General features: G+C 43.2%; 1 protein-coding gene across 5 annotated transcripts in view; it reads left to right on the top strand.

The window, feature by feature from the left end:
• Positions 1-18,459, top strand: part of KCNAB1 (potassium voltage-gated channel subfamily A regulatory beta subunit 1) — a 422,904-nt gene that overhangs the window by 151,834 nt on the left and 252,611 nt on the right. For 2 of the 5 annotated variants that reach the window (XM_043595056.1, XM_043595054.1), the window contains exon 1: positions 1,892-2,887. The exons of the other annotated variants lie outside the window; for them this stretch is intronic. In XM_043595056.1, the coding sequence (XP_043450991.1) occupies positions 2,667-2,887 (221 nt within the window). In that variant the 5' untranslated portion in view covers positions 1,892-2,666. Of the gene's footprint in view, positions 1-1,891; positions 2,888-18,459 lie in introns of those variants that run through there. 5 annotated transcript variants of the gene reach the window in all.

The following is an 18,459-nucleotide window of genomic DNA, read 5'->3' as shown; positions in this document are numbered from 1 at the left end:
CCCACTGTTATTTATTCCAGGGAACACAGAGCTCATCAAGAACTCCCTCCTTGGAGCCAAGGGAAAAAGAAAGCATCATTTGTCCTTTTCCACATCCCTCATCGCATCTGAAAGCTATTTCCCAACCACTGAGCGTTAGGTCGTATATTTATTTTTTAAAGTCATGAAGGATTAAGGATTGAGCTTCCACAATGTGATTTAAACCTTATCTGCAGGTTATAAAACGTTAAGATTCATCTCTGGATTAGAATCCAAAATAAGCACATACTCTGCTTAAAAACTTCATTCTTGGGGTGTCTGGGTGGCTCAGTCGGTTGAGCGTCTGACTTTGGCTCAGGTCATGATCTCGCGGTCTGTGAGTTCGAGCCCCCCGTCGGGCTCTGTGCTGACAGCTCGGAGCCTGTAGCCTGCTTCAGATTCTGTGTCTCCCTTTCTCTCTGCCCCTCCCTGCTCATGGTCTGCGTCTCTCTCTCTCTCTCTCTCTCTCTCTCTCTCTCTCTGTCAAAAATAAATAGTAAAAAAACAATTTTTTTAATTCATTCTTATAACTTAATTTGGCAAGAAGTGGTCAGACCTGTTTGTTGTTGTTGTTGTTGTTGTTTCAATCACACAGACATTGACAGAATGTGTATTCTCCCCACACTTGCCAACCCCTTGGAAGACCACCTTCCTCCTCTCCTGCTAATCAGATTCATGCCCTGTGCAAAATCCTGCTCCTCTTCGAAGGTTGCCTGGGAACCCACGAGCTCCTTGCGGTCCAGACTCTATCTAAGCCATCTTTGTACCTTAGCAACAAGTAGAGCCAGGTACCTGATAGAGATTCGGTAGAAGTGTGGGGAATGAATCAAAGAACTTTTCTCCAGCCTTCTGTAATTACTCCTCTGCTTAACTCTTAACATATTTAGTGCCTGTACCACTCATTTGAACACTGATGCACCTCTGACTTGTTAATTAGCCCCTTTAAGACTGGATGCTTTGTCCTTCCCACACAGATTGCCTGTTCCTTGAGGGAGAAGGACAGTGCTTCAACCCCCCCCCCCACCCCCCCACCATGTTTCTATTGCCTAGCACAGAGATGGTGCTCACAAATGTTGTCAATTTAAGCCCTGTTCCTTTTCACTGGACAGCAATGTCTGTTGGGGACCACGTTCAGAAAACTGATCTTGCAGAAGCCACAATTTTATTGTAAGGGCGCCTATAAAAGGAGTCTGGCTTCCATGCGTTTCAAACGGAGAGATAAAGTGTTCATCAGCCAACTGATGCTTAGTTTTGTTCAACCACATATTTTGAGCCATTGCTTTGTACCTGACACTGAACCACACAATGTTTCTACCTCACGTGGATTCAAAGTCGAGCGGAGTGTTTTGCTGCCCACCCCTGACTTGGGGACAGTGTTTGTCATCACCAGTGGCCCTGAGTGACTGGTGGGCAATGGACATAGTTCCAGCCGCCTGGCCTGGACTTTCTGGGTGGGTGGACCTGCTGCTCACCCTGTGTAGCCCCCTTCTGGGTGGTGCCAAATTGCTGCCTCTCCCCCTATCCCTGGTCCTCTGAGATCCAGAATAGATTTTTACGGCAAGTTAGCTGACTCCAAAAAGTCTGCACTGTGGTTTTTCAAGAAACTTCAAACTTACCGTCTTCAGGAATAACGCGGGAAGGGGAAATGAACTCTAACAAGGCTAATAACAGGGATTTCAAGTAGTGTTTTAGTAAGCCAGTCACAGAGTATTCACGTGTTAATTCACTGGCATGTTCCGTGGCAGAAGCACCCCCACTCTGCCTTCCCCCACTTCCAACTGTTGTGCTGCAGCAAGATTTGGTCTGAATCTAGGCAGACCCCCCCCCCCCCTTTATGAGCTGCCCTCCAGATTCTGTTAAAGCAAGTGTCTGGTGAAAGTGGTCCCTGCCTTGTCGCACACAAAGGCTAGGAGCTCTTTAAAGGGGCCAGCCTGCGCTTCTGTGCAGCTGCAAACATTTGTCAGTGTGGGCTCAGCAACCCAGGCTTTCGCCTGAAAATGAGTGGGGAGGGGTCTTGAGCACTCCCCCTCCCCCCCCACCCCAGACCTCCCGGAGTGGGGCGGGGAGGGGAAGAAGCTGACAGTCTGAGTGGATGGAGACCACCGGTCCCTGGGGACCAGCTTGTGATTAGCTGCTTCTTGGATGCTCCGCGTGCCAGTTGAGCATCCTGCCTGAGGTCCAGAGCGTGCTGGCGGCGCATCTTGCGGTATATGCCTGCGTGGATTTGAGCCATCGCCCAGAGGCGAGCCCGCATTCAGACACGGTGGACCGGCCCCGGCAGTCAGCGCGAATGCTCAGCTTTAGGCGTCTGCAAGAGCCTCCCGACTGCATGGATTTGGCAGTCTAATCAGCCGAGATTACTGCCCGGGAAGATTTGTGAGCCTGATCCGCGCTCCAGCTGCTGTGACAACTTCAGGGCTGGCTGTTTACTTCTCTCGGTGCCTGGGACTCTGTTCTGCACCGCAGCCACTCCTGCCACTTGCCCGGCTCTGAAGTCCTCTGCCGCGAGGACTCGTCTGACGGCATCCCCAGGAAGGGGGAGCAAGGAGGGGTTAAAAGACGAGCAGAAACCCCCCCAGCTGCTCAACCTCTCGTGACTGCCTGTGTTCTGGGGTTCTGAGAGGGACCGTGCGCTGCCCGGGGAAGCAATGCAAGTCTCCATAGCCTGCACAGAGCACAATTTGAAGAGCCGGAATGGTGAGGACCGACTTCTGAGCAAGCAGAGCTCCACCGCCCCCAATGTGGTGAACGCAGCCCGGGCCAAATTCCGCACGGTCGCTATCATCGCGCGCAGCCTGGGGACGTTCACCCCTCAGCATCACATTTCTCTCAAAGAGTCCACCGCAAAGCAGACTGGCATGAAATATAGGTATGGATGTAAGATTCCATCTGCCCGGGGTTTCTGTGTTCTATACAGGTGCACTGGGGGACAGTTCATCGGTTTTGAGAAGTGACTTGCCCATGGATGGGTTGCTTAATTTAGAATACTCAGGTGTCTCTAAAATAGCTCCTTAGGAGAGGGGACACCCAAAGAGGTTGTGTTGTGTTGTGTGTGTGTGTGTGTGTGTGTGTGTGTGTGGTATTTTTTAAAAAATGCAGCCCATTTTGTATATTCTAAAGTGTTACGAACACCTTTAGCAGTTGAATGAATTCCAGTCTGCAGAGACTAACACAACTGCTGGAAACTGGTATTGAGATCAGGGTAGTTTTTCAACAGCAAATGTGTTGGTCCTAGTTTATGGTGCAGCCTGTAGTTTCTGTGCTTATACTATTCAAATTAGTTTCCCATCTAGTACTGCATTCTTATTTAGCTTTCGAAAGACTAAGGCAGCAAATGCTGTGCAAGCTCTTAAGGAAGTTTTGTTGCAGGAAGAAACGCCTATAAAGGTAGATTAGGTTGAACACTGACACATTTAAATCTAAATTACCACTCGGAATAAAATGGAGACCTTCTTGTGACATACGGAGAAAAAGTCATTCGTGTTAATATGCGTTTCCTCATAAATTTTTAAGACCCCTCTTCCTCTAGCTTATTTTCCATAGCTGGAGGCCTTCCCAGTACTAGTTGATGCTCTCTTTCATAGAGAATGACTTAAATTTGATAAGTAGAAAATTTCATTATTCAATTATGTGACTCCTGCCTTCTCATGCTGTCTTGCACTGAGCCCTCCTGGCTTTATTTCTTTAAAACTGCTGTCCTTCTAGTCTCAACGTGGTTGCAGAGGTAGAGGAGAGAAGCTAATGAGGCATCTTCCAAAGGCTTTGGTTATTCTACTTTGCAGATACGATTTTGTCAATTACTCACATTTAACTATCCCTCATCTCTGTTAGGAGCCAGGTTTCAGGATGAAAGGAACTTGATGCAATGAACATAATGCACACCTCAGGCTTCCCACGTGGGGTTTCTGCAATAGGCATTTAAACCCATTTCTACAAAAGTTACCCTTGAAAAAGTTTCTTTGTAGAGGTACTGGAGAGCTCCTCCTTGCAAAAGCACCAGGCACTGTTGTTTTGGTGGATTTTTGAGCCATTAAGAAAGCAAGCCATGTGCTTGGGGGAGGCACTAAAATACCATAGCGAAAGCTTTTGCCCCAACCCGGAAGGATGCTAGCAGCCTACCTTCATGCAACTCTGTTTTTCCCAGTGTTTACATGGTGGGGACGGGGGGCCCACAGTGACTGTTAGCTAACTGAGACCGCAGCCTCCAGTGCATTGGCATTTTGTATCGCAGCTGACTTGTGTGGCACACACCCAACCCTGCCCTGAGGGCTCTGGTCTGCCTGCAGTCCGGCTGCTGTGAGGGAAGACAAGCTGCTGTCTTGATCAGCAGGGCCCCTAGGAATGGGACTCTCGGAGATCAGGCGGATCGCAGAGGTCACTTGAATGGTGGCCGCCAGCATTCTAGCAGCACCATGAGCTTTGTTTCTGTAAACCAGAAGAAATAAAAAGTAATACCCTTCCTTTCTTGTGGCAGAGTTTCATAGTTGCTTATGGATCATTGTGTTGGAAGAGTTTGGTTTTGCGAAGCTTCTCAGAAGGCAGGAGATATCCAGGAAGGTTTTTCTGGTGATATGTGCAGCTCAGCTCAGGTTGGATAATAACTGTCTCTCTTTACAAAAGCTCAGTGTGCGAGTAAGATTCACGTGGGCACCTTCCATTCCTGGCAACTAAGGACAGCTCTTTTCTGACAAAAAGTTAGCCATCTGCGTTTTTCAGTATTCTTAGACTCCTTTGTGACTTATGGTGACTGGACAAGATTCTCCACTTGCCTTTTATTCTGAACCATCCTACCCATGACAGGCAGGTGGTTCTCTGTGTGTGTGAATGCGACTTAACCCCTCTCTCCTTCAAATTCCACTCAGTGCCTTTAGGAAAGAGGTTGAAATTATGCCAAATGTACACTTAGGGTTGGAGAGAGAAAGAGAGAGGGAGGGCGAGAGACAAGCTCTGCACTTTATAAGAAAAAAAACGGGATAGAAATGTTATTATTAGCCAAATTATCATTTTCTTTGTCCTTAATGTCACTAAAATAGCATGTGTTATTGATAACAAATAGCAAAAATTTAAAAAAGTGGCTAACTGTGTTTACAATAACCTTGTCATCCTTGAAAATGATTTCCATAGGAATAGCTTAAGCTAGGATTTATAAATTCTACAGAATAAAAAAAAAAAAAACCAACAACAGCAACAACAACAAAAAAAACCCAGTGTCTTTTCATTCATCTTTTTGCCAAGGGGAGGGCTCATAGCTTTCATCAGAATTTGAAAAGTATCCACCACTCACTTTTCTTTTTTATCTAAAAGCAGTGTTACAGAGTGAAGAGGTATTTTAGTCAACAAATATTTATTGAGCAGCTATTCTGTACTAGGAGCCCTACTAGAACTGGGCTCCCAAAGGTGCAGACAGCAGACAGGTTTGAGGCTTACATTCAGGTTGGGGAAGCAGACCACAAGCAAGAAAACAAATCATAAAATCTATTAGGAGACATTCGTAGGAAGACTTTATTTGGGGAAGATGATGGTCATGCCTGGGCTAACTTCTTCACCTTGAGGCTACTGTCCCTGCTTCAGTTCCAGAATTACACCTGCATCTTGGGGCATGAGTGAAAATGTGCCCATATCTGCCATCTATCTGCCAACCCAGGGACTTCCCTCAGGTGCTACCTGGACATTGAGGACCTACTTGTTACAACCCTGATAAAAGAGTAGAATGCCTCTTACTTACCTGATGCTTTATAATTTTTATGTTTTAATGCTTATTTATTTGAGAAAGAGAGTGCAAGTGGGGAAGGGACAGAGAGAGGGAGACAGAGAATCCCAAGCAGGCTGTGTGCTGTCACACAGAGCCCAGTGTGGGACTTGAACCCATGAACTGTGAGATCATGACCTCAGCCAAAACCGAGAGGATTTAACTGACTGAGCTGCCCAGATGCCCTCACCTTATAATTTCGAAAGCCCAACTCCTATAATAGCCCATGATTACCGTTCATTAATCAGGAACTCATGAACTTGGGATTTAGAAAGAATTAATTTATACTTGTGTGAAGCATCTGAATTCTGCAAGAATAAATACTCAATAACCTTCACAGCACCATTGTGCTAAAAGCTTGCTTAAAGTTAGCTATTGTTTCAAGGCTGAGGATAAAAAAAAAATCCACTAGAAAAATCTGCTATTCAAAGGCTACTTTTAGCCCAAGAGAACAAGATTCCACCTGTTATTCTGGGGACTATCCTGTATGTAAACAACATAAGACTATTGTGTTTCTTACAGTTTTTACACTTGTGCTTTGTTAATGCAGGAGAGTTGCTTTATTTTAGTTTTGTGTGTGTTTTAAATCCGAGTTCATCACACTGTGTTAAAGTTTGATGTATGCTCTGTAACCATACATGATCGATGTAGATCCGTACGTACATTTCATCATAAGGAAGCCAAATCACTGAGAATAGAAGTTAAGTCAGATTTGTTTTTTGGGTTGTTTTTTTTTTTTTGTTTTGTTTTGTTTTTTGGTTTTGCTTATTTGGGTGGTTGGGTGTCTTTTTTAAAATAACTTTTTACAATGATACTACTAATATTTGACATGGTCTCAGGACTTTTGTCATTCAGATTTGAGCATATTTGTACTGATATCTACCCACCCCCATTCTGATATTGTTACTTTAGTCCTAGAACAATTTGAATATTGATGGACTCAATTCATTGAGAAAAATCTTACCTGTAATATATACACCCATATCAATAAAACTTTTTGCTGTAGGGGCACCTGGGTGGCGCAGTCGGTTAAGCGTCCGACTTCAGCCAGGTCACGATCTCGCGGTCCGTGAGTTCGAGCCCCGCGTCGGGCTCTGGGCTGATGGCTCAGAGCCTGGAGCCTGTTTCCGATTCTGTGTCTCCCTCTCTCTCTGCCTCTCCCCCGTTCATGCTCTGTCTCTCTCTGTCCCAAAAAAAAAAAAAAAAAAAAGAATCAATATTGTTGAGCAATAATCTTTAAATTCCACTTTAAGAAGTTACTTTTTCCAGTTTTTTTTTGTTTTATTTAGCTTTTTAATGTTTATCTCTGAGAGAGAGAGAGAGAGAGAGAGAGAGAGAGAGAGAGAGAGAGAGACACAGCAAGCAGGGGAGGGGCAGAGAGAGGGAAACACAGAATCAGAAGCAGGCTCCAGGCTCTGAGCTGTCAGCACAGAGCCCAATGTAGGGCTCGAACCCACAGGCTGCAAGATCATGATCTGAGCCAAAGTCAGATGTTTAACTGACTGAGCCACCCACGCACCCCACTTTTCCCAGTTTTTTAGGTTAATCGCCTTGTACCATTTTGGTCACTTAAAAGTGTTTTTGAAATAAGTACAGATTCACAGGAATTTGTAAGAAAAATATGGAAAGCTTTTGTGTACCCTTAATCCAGTTTTCTCTAGTGGTAACATCTTGTATAACTATAGCACAACCTCAAAACCAATTAATTGACATTGCCATAATCCACAGAACTTATTCAGATTTTACCAGTACACGTGTATTCGTATGTGTGTATCTTTGTATGTCCATGCAGTTTTATCGCATGTAGAAGTTTGTGTAACCACCACCACAGTGAAGAATCAGAATTATTCCATCACCACGAGGGTCCCTCATGCTTCCCCTTTGTAACCACATCCGTATAACCTTCCCCAATCCCTACATAGTCTTTGGCAACCACCGCTCTCCGATCTGGCTCCATAATTTTCTTTCTTCAAGAACATTTTATGTAAATGGAATCATACAATTTGTAATCTTTGGGGATTTTTTTTTTCCACTCAGTATAATTCTCTTCAGACCCAACAGAATTGCTGTGTGTCTCAGTTCATTTCTTTTTATTCCATGGTTTGGATATTTCAGTTTGTCCTTTGGTGGATGAATGGTTTAAAAAAAGTCAGGTTGTTGTCCTTATTTTTAGCATGCATTAGATAACTTCAGATTACAACATTATCCTCAAATTCCTTCAGTGCCATTCAGTAGCTCAGGGAATAAAAATCCAAAGTACCTAACCTGGCACCTGAGGTCCTTCATGGTGTGGCTTCCATCATTTTTTCCCAGTTGTGACTCTGTTCTCATCTTTCCTCTGATGACCACGTGCATTCTCAGAAGTACCTACTTGGGAGAGGACCCATCACAGTGCCCGGAACCTTCTTGGTTTTTTGGTGCTTCTGTATCATTTCCCGTTCTGGCTGTTCTATTCTAGAATTCTCCTACCTCACTTGACCAGGCAAACTCCTATGGATTCCCCAAGACCAAACACTAGCATAACCTTCTCAATAAAACCTTGCCCGGCTCCACTCCACTTAGCATTAAATACTCGCTCTTTCGTGCCCCCACTGCAACTGGTTCTTACTTCTGGGATGGAGATTATTGATGGCATACTGTTGCTATTATCTATTTGCATCCGTGTCTTCCCCGGCAGTCTGTGAGCAGCTTGAGTTTTGGATTTTATTCATCTCTGTAACCCCGGAATCTAATCTGGCACCTGGCACATGAGAGTTACTCGATAAATGCTTGGAAAATGAACGGCTATGTCTGTGGGATGCTATTGTAAATGCCAAGTGGGAGGGTTGTCTCTTGAGTCTTTACAGTTTGGTGCGACTAGGTATGTACACAAAAAGGCTGCATATGTGAGTGATACAAAGAAGGATTGTTGCTATAGTTTGAAGAGACCTCATTTAGCAGGGGCTGTAGGAGTCAGGGAGAGGTCACATGAGAAAAGCCAGGGAAGCTTGGCATTGAAGAAGGAGAAACGCCAAGATGGGCCCAGAGCAGGAGGGGAACAGGCTACAGCAGGTGGGCAGCATGTCCCAAAGACTGCACTTGCAGGGTTGAGAAACCATAGAATAGGGCAGAGGGTCCGTGCAGGGAAGTGGGGGAGAGAGCATCTTGTAGGTAAAGAAGGGTCAGATTATGGCACCTCGGAGGCCAGGGGAACCCGTTTGAGGCATCAGGTGAACAGCAGCAATGGAGGTTGCTGATTTTTGAACAGGTTGCCTCCTTAAAGTTCTGTTAAGAAAGGATTAACCTGGCAGTTGTTCCAAAAACAATTTGCGGAGTTGTAAATGTGAGGTAAGAGAATGTGCTTTAATTCCGTAGCATTCCCTCTTTTCCTACAGAGAATCGAGACTACACAGGAGACTCAGACCAGATGCTTTTCCCATGCTCCTCCTTTCGCAGCCTCTTTATTAAAGCACACGTGTCATCCACCGTTCCTTACCTCCCACGAATGGTGGGCAGGTTTTGAATCAAAGCAATTGAAGTGAAAGATCAGTCTTGTCAGCCGATTACGTAAAAGGCACCGAATGTGTGTATGTGTGTGTGTTTGCGCACATGCGTATGGAGAAAAGTGGGAGGAAATAGGTGGGCTGAAGAGGGGGGAAGAGAAGAGCCTGCTCTGTGGCTGTGTTTCAAATAGAAATATTTGATTTCAGTCCAGAGAAGAGAGCAGCTTGGTTTTTTAGAATGTCAGGGTTTTTTTTTTTTTTTTTTTTTAAGAGTACCGTTGTCGTTTCCACTGATAGCATGGGCTTTCCTCTCTTCCTCAAAGCAAAATGGTGAGAATGGGGAGGTGGAGAAACCTTCCTGAAAATTAGTTGCTGATTCAGTCTCATAGAGTTTATTCCACCTCTGCAAGACAGCAGTCAGAAGTCTGGCATCCATGGGCTGGTGAGAAAATGGTAGGAGGGGAGGCAGCCTCCCGGAAGTTGTTAGGCAAACGTCGTTCCAGTTCCATGGTTCTGGAAGAGTGTGTGTGTGTGTGTGTGTGTGTGCACGCGCGTGCGCCTGTGTGTGTGCATGTGTGGGGCACATACAAGCGAAGGAATCTTTCCAAAGTGTTTCCAGAAACAGCTCATCTTCCAGCTGTAATCTTCAACTGGGTTGTTGCAGATGAAGTCTCTAACCCCAATCCACGCAATGCCCCCCTTCAGAAGTGTACTCCTTTTATAGAAATCCTTTCTTTAAAGAAAATTCTGCAAATACTTGAACTTGTGGTAATTTTGAGAAATGTTCTGAAGGGAGGAAAGAAATCCCATTATGTTCACAAGGGAAATCAGATTCATATATTTGACTTTGAATTTTCAAACTCATTTCTTCAAGTATATAATCTGTCATTAGTATATTGAATGGAATGAGATTTAGGTCCAGTGAATCTGATCAAAACATAGGATTCTTGGCTTTTTTTTTTTTTTGAATTTGACATTCCTTTTAGGAGAGAAAACCCCGGTATGAGAAGAATTGAATTCAGAAGCATTAATTCCTACTTTACAGGAATATCAAAGCCATTCTGGTAGTCATTATTAGACTATGATAAAAAAAATTATTCAATGTTGCCAATTAATCATTGTCGTATGTTAAAAAATGTTTTGGTCACCAGTTTCCTGCTCTTCAGAATTAGAAAATAAACAGTGATAGAGAGTGAAGAACTTAAGGCAAAAGTCTTAAAAATATCCATTTCAATACTTAGAATTTTTAATCTTATGTGATCACTAGAAATAAGTAAATTTGTAGTGGAGGCTAGTGCTGAAGGAACTTTAGATGCCGTCCAATTCAGTCCTATTATTTTATACAGAATGGCCAGTTTCTTCATCAAAGTTACTTAAGGAGGTGATGGGAGAGTCAAGACCAAACTCAGGTGTCCTGACTGCAGGAGCAGGATTCCTTACTTGCCTTAAGCTTCTACACTGTAGCCTCTTGGTTACCCTCCATTTTTCAACATCGAAAAGGACAGTACATAAAATGCTTCTAGAAAGGGCAATTTTCTTCTATACAAATGCGCAGTTTCCAGTTCAAACTTTTCTTTAGAAGAAGCAAAGCCTTATTGTGCAGTAAGAGAGCCAAAGAAACTTTCTCCATCTATTACAGAATTGTGAGGACCCCAGAGGAGCTCCCTGGCTCTCTCTACTTGTACATTGTTCTGAAACTGGATGAAAATTCAGTTCTAGAAGATAGTGTGCTTAGTGTCACAGTTTCTACAGAACTGGTGTCTCAGAGACCTACAAAACCATGGGCTCAGATGATGGGACAGTGCTCCATGTCAACCTGGGATATGAAATGCTCATTGGGACATTCAGTACTGAACAGACGTTACTCTCCTCCATGCTTTTAGAGATTACTTTGAAAGTCTGCTCCTGAGAGTCAGAATCAAAATACATTTAAAAATCCTCATTGCAGGTTGATTTTCAGTTACTCAGATTGGAAACCAAAACAGAAGCCCAGCAGTGATGCTTTTTCTTGGAATCGACAACTAGGGAGGACTCTGAGAGCACTCGCACAGGCCATCTGGTCCAGCCCTCATGAGAAATCTGTCCTGTTTTTCCAATTTGTGCTGTGCAGCAGCTACTTGTAAAGGCCCCTAAAGAAATATTGTGTAATCCCCTTTCACAGCAGTCATGAAAAAAAAAAAATTGGCTCTTCTTCCTAAGAATTAGAATCATTCATTAAGCTCTGAAACCTCCCAAGGAAGCCATCAAGTGAGGGTATTTGAGAACTCTTGTCTGTGGTCTGGACCCTAACAGTCATGTCATTTTGGAAAGTGAAGATAGAATGAGGGGCAAGGTGGCAAGGGTGGAGCAGTAAGGCAAGGGGAGGCACCCAGAGGCCTGCTGGAAGATGTCAACCTACTATTGATGCCTGAGGCAGGAGATCCCTCCCATTCTGGTCCAGCACCTGCTCACCTGGCCTGACTGTTCTGTTGCTAGACCATCCAAGAGTCTAAAAAAAAAATTTTTTTTGACCATGACAAAATTCCTTCTGGCAATTGACTTGGCCCCTTTCAAGGTGCGCTGGAAGCTTCTGGAAGCTTCTTGGCCTGTCCCTGTTGAACTGAAAATGATATAGCTATAATTTCTTTGTCCATAAGTGTTCCCGAACTTGAAAACCATTACTAACATTTAGCCTCCTAATTTTCAGGATGGTTCCAGTTTTTTCCTCCTAGATTTCATTTTCTGATTCCCCACAGTAATGAGGATGCTCCTTTAAAGCCCCTGTACAATGTCTACATCTTCTTTAGGCCACCCAGAACTGGATACAATTCCAAGGAAAGGCCTAGACTTCTCAGTAAGGAATAGCAAGATCACCTAATAACAGAAACCTGCTTTGTCCCCTTGTTTGCATTTTATGGCCATGCTTACTGTTTTTAGGGGGGGAAACCATGTTTTTAAAAAAAATATATTTTTTTAATGTTTATTTTTGAGAGAGACAGAGACAGAATGCGAGTGGGTTAGGAGAAGAGAGAGAGGGAGACACAGAATAGGAAGTAAACTCCAGGCTCTGAGCTGTCAGCACAGAGCCCAACGTGGGGCTCGAACTCATGAGCGGTGAGATCATGACCTGAGCAGAAGTCGGGCACTCAACCCACTGAGCCACCCAGGCGCCCCGGGGGAGAAACCATTTTTAACACTTTGAACTAATCTTTGGAAAAAATTCCTGAGAAATATGTTTTAAAATTATAACTTATTAAAATCACGGAGGGTGACTGTGCTGATACATAGCAACTCTTAAGAGATCATTGGCTCTAAAGGTTACAAGAACAGTTGAAGTCTGTTGGGTTAAATAAGTGCATATCTAATCTATAGGTTTCAGTGGTAGTTGGGTATCCAAATAGAAAAACCTAATAGCTGATAATAGGATTCACTTGCTTTCTGATACCCTCTTATAGGGAAGTTTTTTTTTTAATCTTCCCGGTTTAAAGATCAAGGCAATTGTACAGAACCAGTATTAATAACAAGAAAAGTCTTCTGTGTTGGTAATTAGCATCTTCCAAGACAGTGGCCCTGAAGGGACTTAGCTGCAGGAAATTCCAACCACAGAGTTCTCCATGATGAGTTTCTATCTACTAGAAGGCCCATCTGGTTTAACAGAGCTCTTATATAAGAAAAGCGAGCTTTTTCCTGAAGAACATATGCTAATAAAGCACACTCTTTTCCATTTCTTTGAAATTAATTTCCACTTTAAACTTGGTTTTTATGTTACTGGGTTTTTGTTGTTAGAGTCTTTGGCCTGAGACCACAGCAACAAGCTGGTTATAAAAACTGACTGTGTAAATAGCGTGGCTTTAATGAATGCTACTCCTCTTTCAACTCAAGAACCAGCAAAGAATTCCTCTGAGGCATTTTGATGAAAACAGGCCTTTTGACTCACTAATACTCTATCACCTACCTCCTCATTCACAAGCACCTCTGCATTATGGAGTCTTTGCATATACTGAAAAGACTGGAAATGCTCGGAGAGTCTTTGTTTGATTTCACAGGGTTTTCGTCTTGATGGAAAACATATTTGTTCAGTTTTAAGAGAAGATCTATGAACTAAAACAAAAAGAGTTGGGAAATTCATGGTCTGACGTACAACTTCTCTCTTAATAATGGCCTCTCTTTCATTTGCAAGGAAGAAGTTTGGGGTTTCACTTTTACCCAAACACAGTTTCTCCCAAAGCCATCTTCTGAAATCAGGAGGCTCCCATCTTAGTCCACGAAAGCCCTGGGTCACCCCTTACCCAGAGAAGTGAGTGTGTACTTGCCTGAGAATGTCAGATTCCAGGAATTGTTTCCCTTAGGCAGGACCTTCCACAGTCCTGTTTCAGAAAGAGAGGTAATTTAGAAGGGGAAACAGCAAGTATGCTTAGGAAGCAAACCTGGACACTGCATAACATAGTCGTTTTCCTATTGCTGCCGCAACAAACTACCAAGTTAGTGCCTTCACCAACGGTTCTGGAAGTCGGGAGTCTAAAATCAAGGTGTCAGGAGGTCCGTGCTCTTTCTGGAGGCTCCAAAGTAGAAGTTCGTGTCCTTGCCTTCTCCGGCTCCTCAAGGACACTTGCATTTTATAGCTTGTGGCTCCTTCAAAGCACATCTTTCCACATCTGTTTCTGTCTTCACATCTCCTTTTCCTCACTTTGATCTGCCTGCCTCCCTCCTACAAGGACTCCTATGAAAACACTGGGTCCACCCAGCTAATCCAGGATAATCTCCCCATCTCGAAATCTTTAACTTAATCACCTCCCCAAAGTCTCCTTTACTACATTGGGTAGCCTATTCATAGGTTTCAGAAATGAGGGCATGAACAACTTCCAGGGGCTGGTGTGCAGCTTACTGTAATACCATGGTGCTATGTTATGCAAGAGAGGGGAGAGTTAAAGGGACCCAGAGTATCAAGCATTACATCCTCCTCACTTTCTCTAACATCTAAGACTGATTTAGGCGAGGCAAGACCGCAAAAGGAAGAATGAGGTCACTGAAAATGCAGGGCACTGGGGATTTTCTCTGTGGATGGCTACAGCTTAGGTTTCCAATCAGAATAAAAATTCCTGGTCACAACATACAGCTCCAGTGTGAAAAAGTTGAAACAGTATTATCTTGACCTTGGCAGTGACTGTAATGGCAGTTATCGCTTGAGTCTGTTCTGCTTGCTAGCCCCTCAAGCTAACAGCTACTGGAGATACCCCTTTTTGCTTTTTTTTTTTTTTTTGCCTTTCTTTTATGATCTAAGTACAAATGAGAAGATTTGGAGGTGGACATTAATAGAAAAACCTATGGATGGAGGCACCTGGGTGACTCAGTCACTTAAGCGTCAGACTTTGGCTCAGGTCATGATCTCACAGTTCATGACTTCGAGCCCTGCGTTGGGTTCTGTGCTGACAGCTCAGAGCCTGGAGCCTGCTTCGGATTCTGTGTCTCCCTCTCTCTCTTTTCCTCCCCCACTTTCTTTCTCTCTCCCCCCCCCAAATATTAAATATATCTTCATCCAAATTTCATAACTAATCAGTGAGATGTGAATCCCACTCCATCCTATAGCATGTGGGGTGGCAGGAGCTGAAGCAGCGTGTCTTTCTTCCTGACATGATGCATCTGTGAGGCTCTGTGCACATCCTATAACAGACCTTCCATAAAGCCCCTGCTGTTCCTACCTCGTTAATGTGGTTGTAACAACCTTGTGGGGGAGGAAAGGAGTTTCTTGCAGAGATGTGAAATTCTTTTTCTGAACCCTTCTATTAACTATTGTTCTCTTGAAGCCATTATGTTGACCAGTCATTTTAATCACAGAAAGGCTTTTCTTCTTATTTACAAAATTTGCATATATTCTAACACAAATTTTATTAAAAAAATTTTTTTAATATTTATTTTTGAGAGCAGGAGCAGGGGAGGGGTAGAGAGAGAGGGAGACACAGAATCTGAAGCAGACTCAAGGCTCTGAGCTGTCAGCACAGAGTCCGACGTGGGGTTCAAACCCACGGACTGTGAGATCATGACCTGAGCCAAAGTCAGATGCTTAACTGACTGAGCCACCCAGGCGTCCTTATTCTGACACAAACTTTCAAATGTTTTAATCTTATGCAGTTTTCCTCTGTGAATCTTTGTCTCACATACCAATAGAGGAAGGGGGCTGTTCCTCAGTTCTTTCCATCCCTTTCCAAAGGCCCCCAGCTCCTCTGTCAAGGTCTAGAGTAGTGGGCTTTGAAGATAGCACTCTTGGTGCCAAATCATTCAAATCTATATACCCTCTCTCGGAATGCAAGCATTAAGTACCAGATTGTATCAAACTGGGGGAGAAATATTAGTGGGCACAAAGTGAGCTAGAAGAAAAGATTCACTGGGAATCAGGAAGCTTTGAGAATTCAGAAATAGGGAGTCAAGAGTTAAAACACAACTTTGGCGTGTACTTGAGTCTCTCACGGCCAGATAGTGTTTCTTGGAGGGTGTTAGGGAGGCAATGCTCCGGTGAGAGGGGAGTGAGGAAGTGACCTCTTAGGGAACCTTGCAGGTCATGGACTGTGCTACCACCCCGAACTCTAGAGCTGGATGCAAGGCATCTGTTAGAATGCAGTGTGGAGGAAGTAATTCTAAAATGGGAATGAGGGGCGCCTGGGTGTCTCCGTTGGCTGGGCAGCCAACCCTTGATCTCAGCTCAAGTCTCTATCTCAAGTGGTGAGTTCAGTTTCCACACTGGGCTCCGTGCTAGGTGGGAAACCTACTTAAATAATAAAATGGGACTAGACAAGTATTGCTCTATAATCCCTCACAGGGATGGACAACTCCATGTACCTTTCCAATTCCATCACATCGCCTTTGTATATATGTAACAGTGTATTTAGAGCCACCAGTGAACACCAAACACTACTTGTAGTACCCTGAGAGCAGGGAGGGAAGGAGCCAGACCTGTCTTTGCTCTCCCCTAAATTACCGCCAACAGGGTCTGTATTCTAACGTAGAGAAGACATTGTCCTAACACAAATACAACACTGACAACATTGCTTAATGTTGACCAAAGAAAAGAAAGATAAACCAACTGAAGTCTGTATGTTTATTGCAGTAATGAACTCTGCCTGGTTATAGGTCATCGATGACCACTAATGAAGCAAATGTGATGAGTTTAACAAGTACGCTTCCATTTCATTTTTCAGCAAGAAGGCAATACGATCGCACGATAATACCATTGATCAAAGTATTTGACTTTTAGCAGCGACTAGTTGTAGCAATAGACATAGTCATAAAATGTTTATGATTTTTCTTGTTGGTTATTGCTGCTAAGGATGTTAGCCATTTGACCACTTGATATTTTGAGATGGAAAGGCTTTGGGGACAGGGTTTAACAAAAGACAAATACAATCATTATCAGAATGTCTGAATAACATTCTATGTTACTAAAATCTTTGTTGATTGTCTCATGTAAACATTTTAACCAAGGAATTGAAAGAACTTAATATTATTTTTTATCTTTGAGGAGAACTTTGAAAGGAGGTAGAAGTAATATTATGCCCTTTTTCAATTACAGCAACTGAGGCACAAAAACAAAACCTAATGACATGTTGTGTAGTCTTTTGTTTTCAATTTTAAGTTCAGACAGCTTCTGACCAATATTTTCCTATAGTGACCAGCATGTATTTATGCCAAGGGCAACTCAGAACAAAAAAACTCTAACATTGGCAGGATTCTGTTTCCCTTTTTTAGCATGAGGCGGTGGAATGGTCCAGGTGCTTGGTGTCCTTCATTGTGACTCTATCCAGAAAACCAGGGCAAAGACAGGACTAGATCAGTATAGTAGCACAAGGAATGTATACTTGAGCTCAGGGCTGATCCCAGCATCCATAGGCTGCAGGAAATTGAGAGATGATGTGGATTTTTTTTTTTGTATTTCATATTATTAGAAATTTGTCTTGAGTGGGAATAAGTGCATCTTTAGGTATTTACAGTAGCTAAAGTTACATGCAGCTCAGAGAGGAAACAGATATTGTACAGTTGATTTTTTTGGATAAATATTTAGTCCAGCAAAGTGTGTGTGTGTGTTTAAGGTACAAACACAAAACATGGATAATAGTAGCAAATGATTCCACGGCCTAGTAGCCAAGGGTACTACAACATTTGTTTACCCAGCTTTGTCTTCACTAGCAAATTACTTAACTTCCCTGTACCCCAGTGTTTGTAAGATGGACCTGGTAATCCTTTATGGGGTTGTTTGAAAGATTGTATGAAATAATGCATGTAAAATACCCATTGTTATCCATCATAATTATCAATACCAATAACATGGGGACAAAAATAGATGAGGCTCTAAAGCATATGGTGATAGCATTGCAATAGGTCTTTTTTAAAAGTTTGTTTTTGCATGAGAATATTCATATTTTAGTCATTCCCCGTGTAGCACAATGTCTGGCTTGTTGTAGGTGACCAATAGAAGTTTGTTGGGTGGGTGATGAGAAATGGACAATGATTTCATTTTTATAAGCTTCAAAGTCTTCCAGGGGATTGTATTACAATATACTCTCTTGACTTTTGGTGCAGGCTTCGTTCTCTACCCGACTTGTCCTCTTGACAGTCATGAAGAGTTTTCTTTCCTTTGAAGGCAAGAATCCTATCTGCTTTTGACCTTGGCTGCTGAAAAGCCTGACCTGTGCTTGCTGTCCCCCATCGTGTCTGTTATATCTACTTACACCTGGCCTTGTACCAGAAAAGAATATGAGGCGATACCTCAAATCGCATGGCTTACAGGGAAGAAGACTAAAAATGGCAGGGTTGAGACAGGGATTCACGACGCTTGTAACATTTGTCTTATTCTCACCCTTAACAACGCACATGTCCTTGAGAAGCATCTGCTGGCCATACACTGTGTTGTTAGGAAAGACGAAAGTGCAGCTGTGTGCAGGGTCCTGAGGGAGAATCGTGCAGGGACTGCCTGAGTCTTTGTTTGTGTTGTTTTTCTGCGAAGAACGTGGGTCTGTGTCAGATGGTGATTCTCGAGTTCTTGCTTGATCCTTGACAAAGAAGGGGACATTGAAAGCAAGGTGGTTTATAAACCTAGATTCCTTGTGGTAGTCAGCGGATTACGTCGTAAAGAGGGACTACCTCCATGCAAACTATACTTCAGGGGAAAATTATTTATATTGATAAATAATACAGGTATGTATTGGTCAATTAAAATACGGGATATAACAATTCCAAAAG

This window comes from Prionailurus bengalensis, chromosome C2 (genome assembly GCF_016509475.1).
Source record: "Prionailurus bengalensis isolate Pbe53 chromosome C2, Fcat_Pben_1.1_paternal_pri, whole genome shotgun sequence".
Lineage (NCBI taxonomy): Eukaryota > Metazoa > Chordata > Mammalia > Carnivora > Felidae > Prionailurus > Prionailurus bengalensis.
Note: the sequence above shows the minus strand (reverse complement) of the source record. Positions and strands in the feature narration are given on the sequence as shown.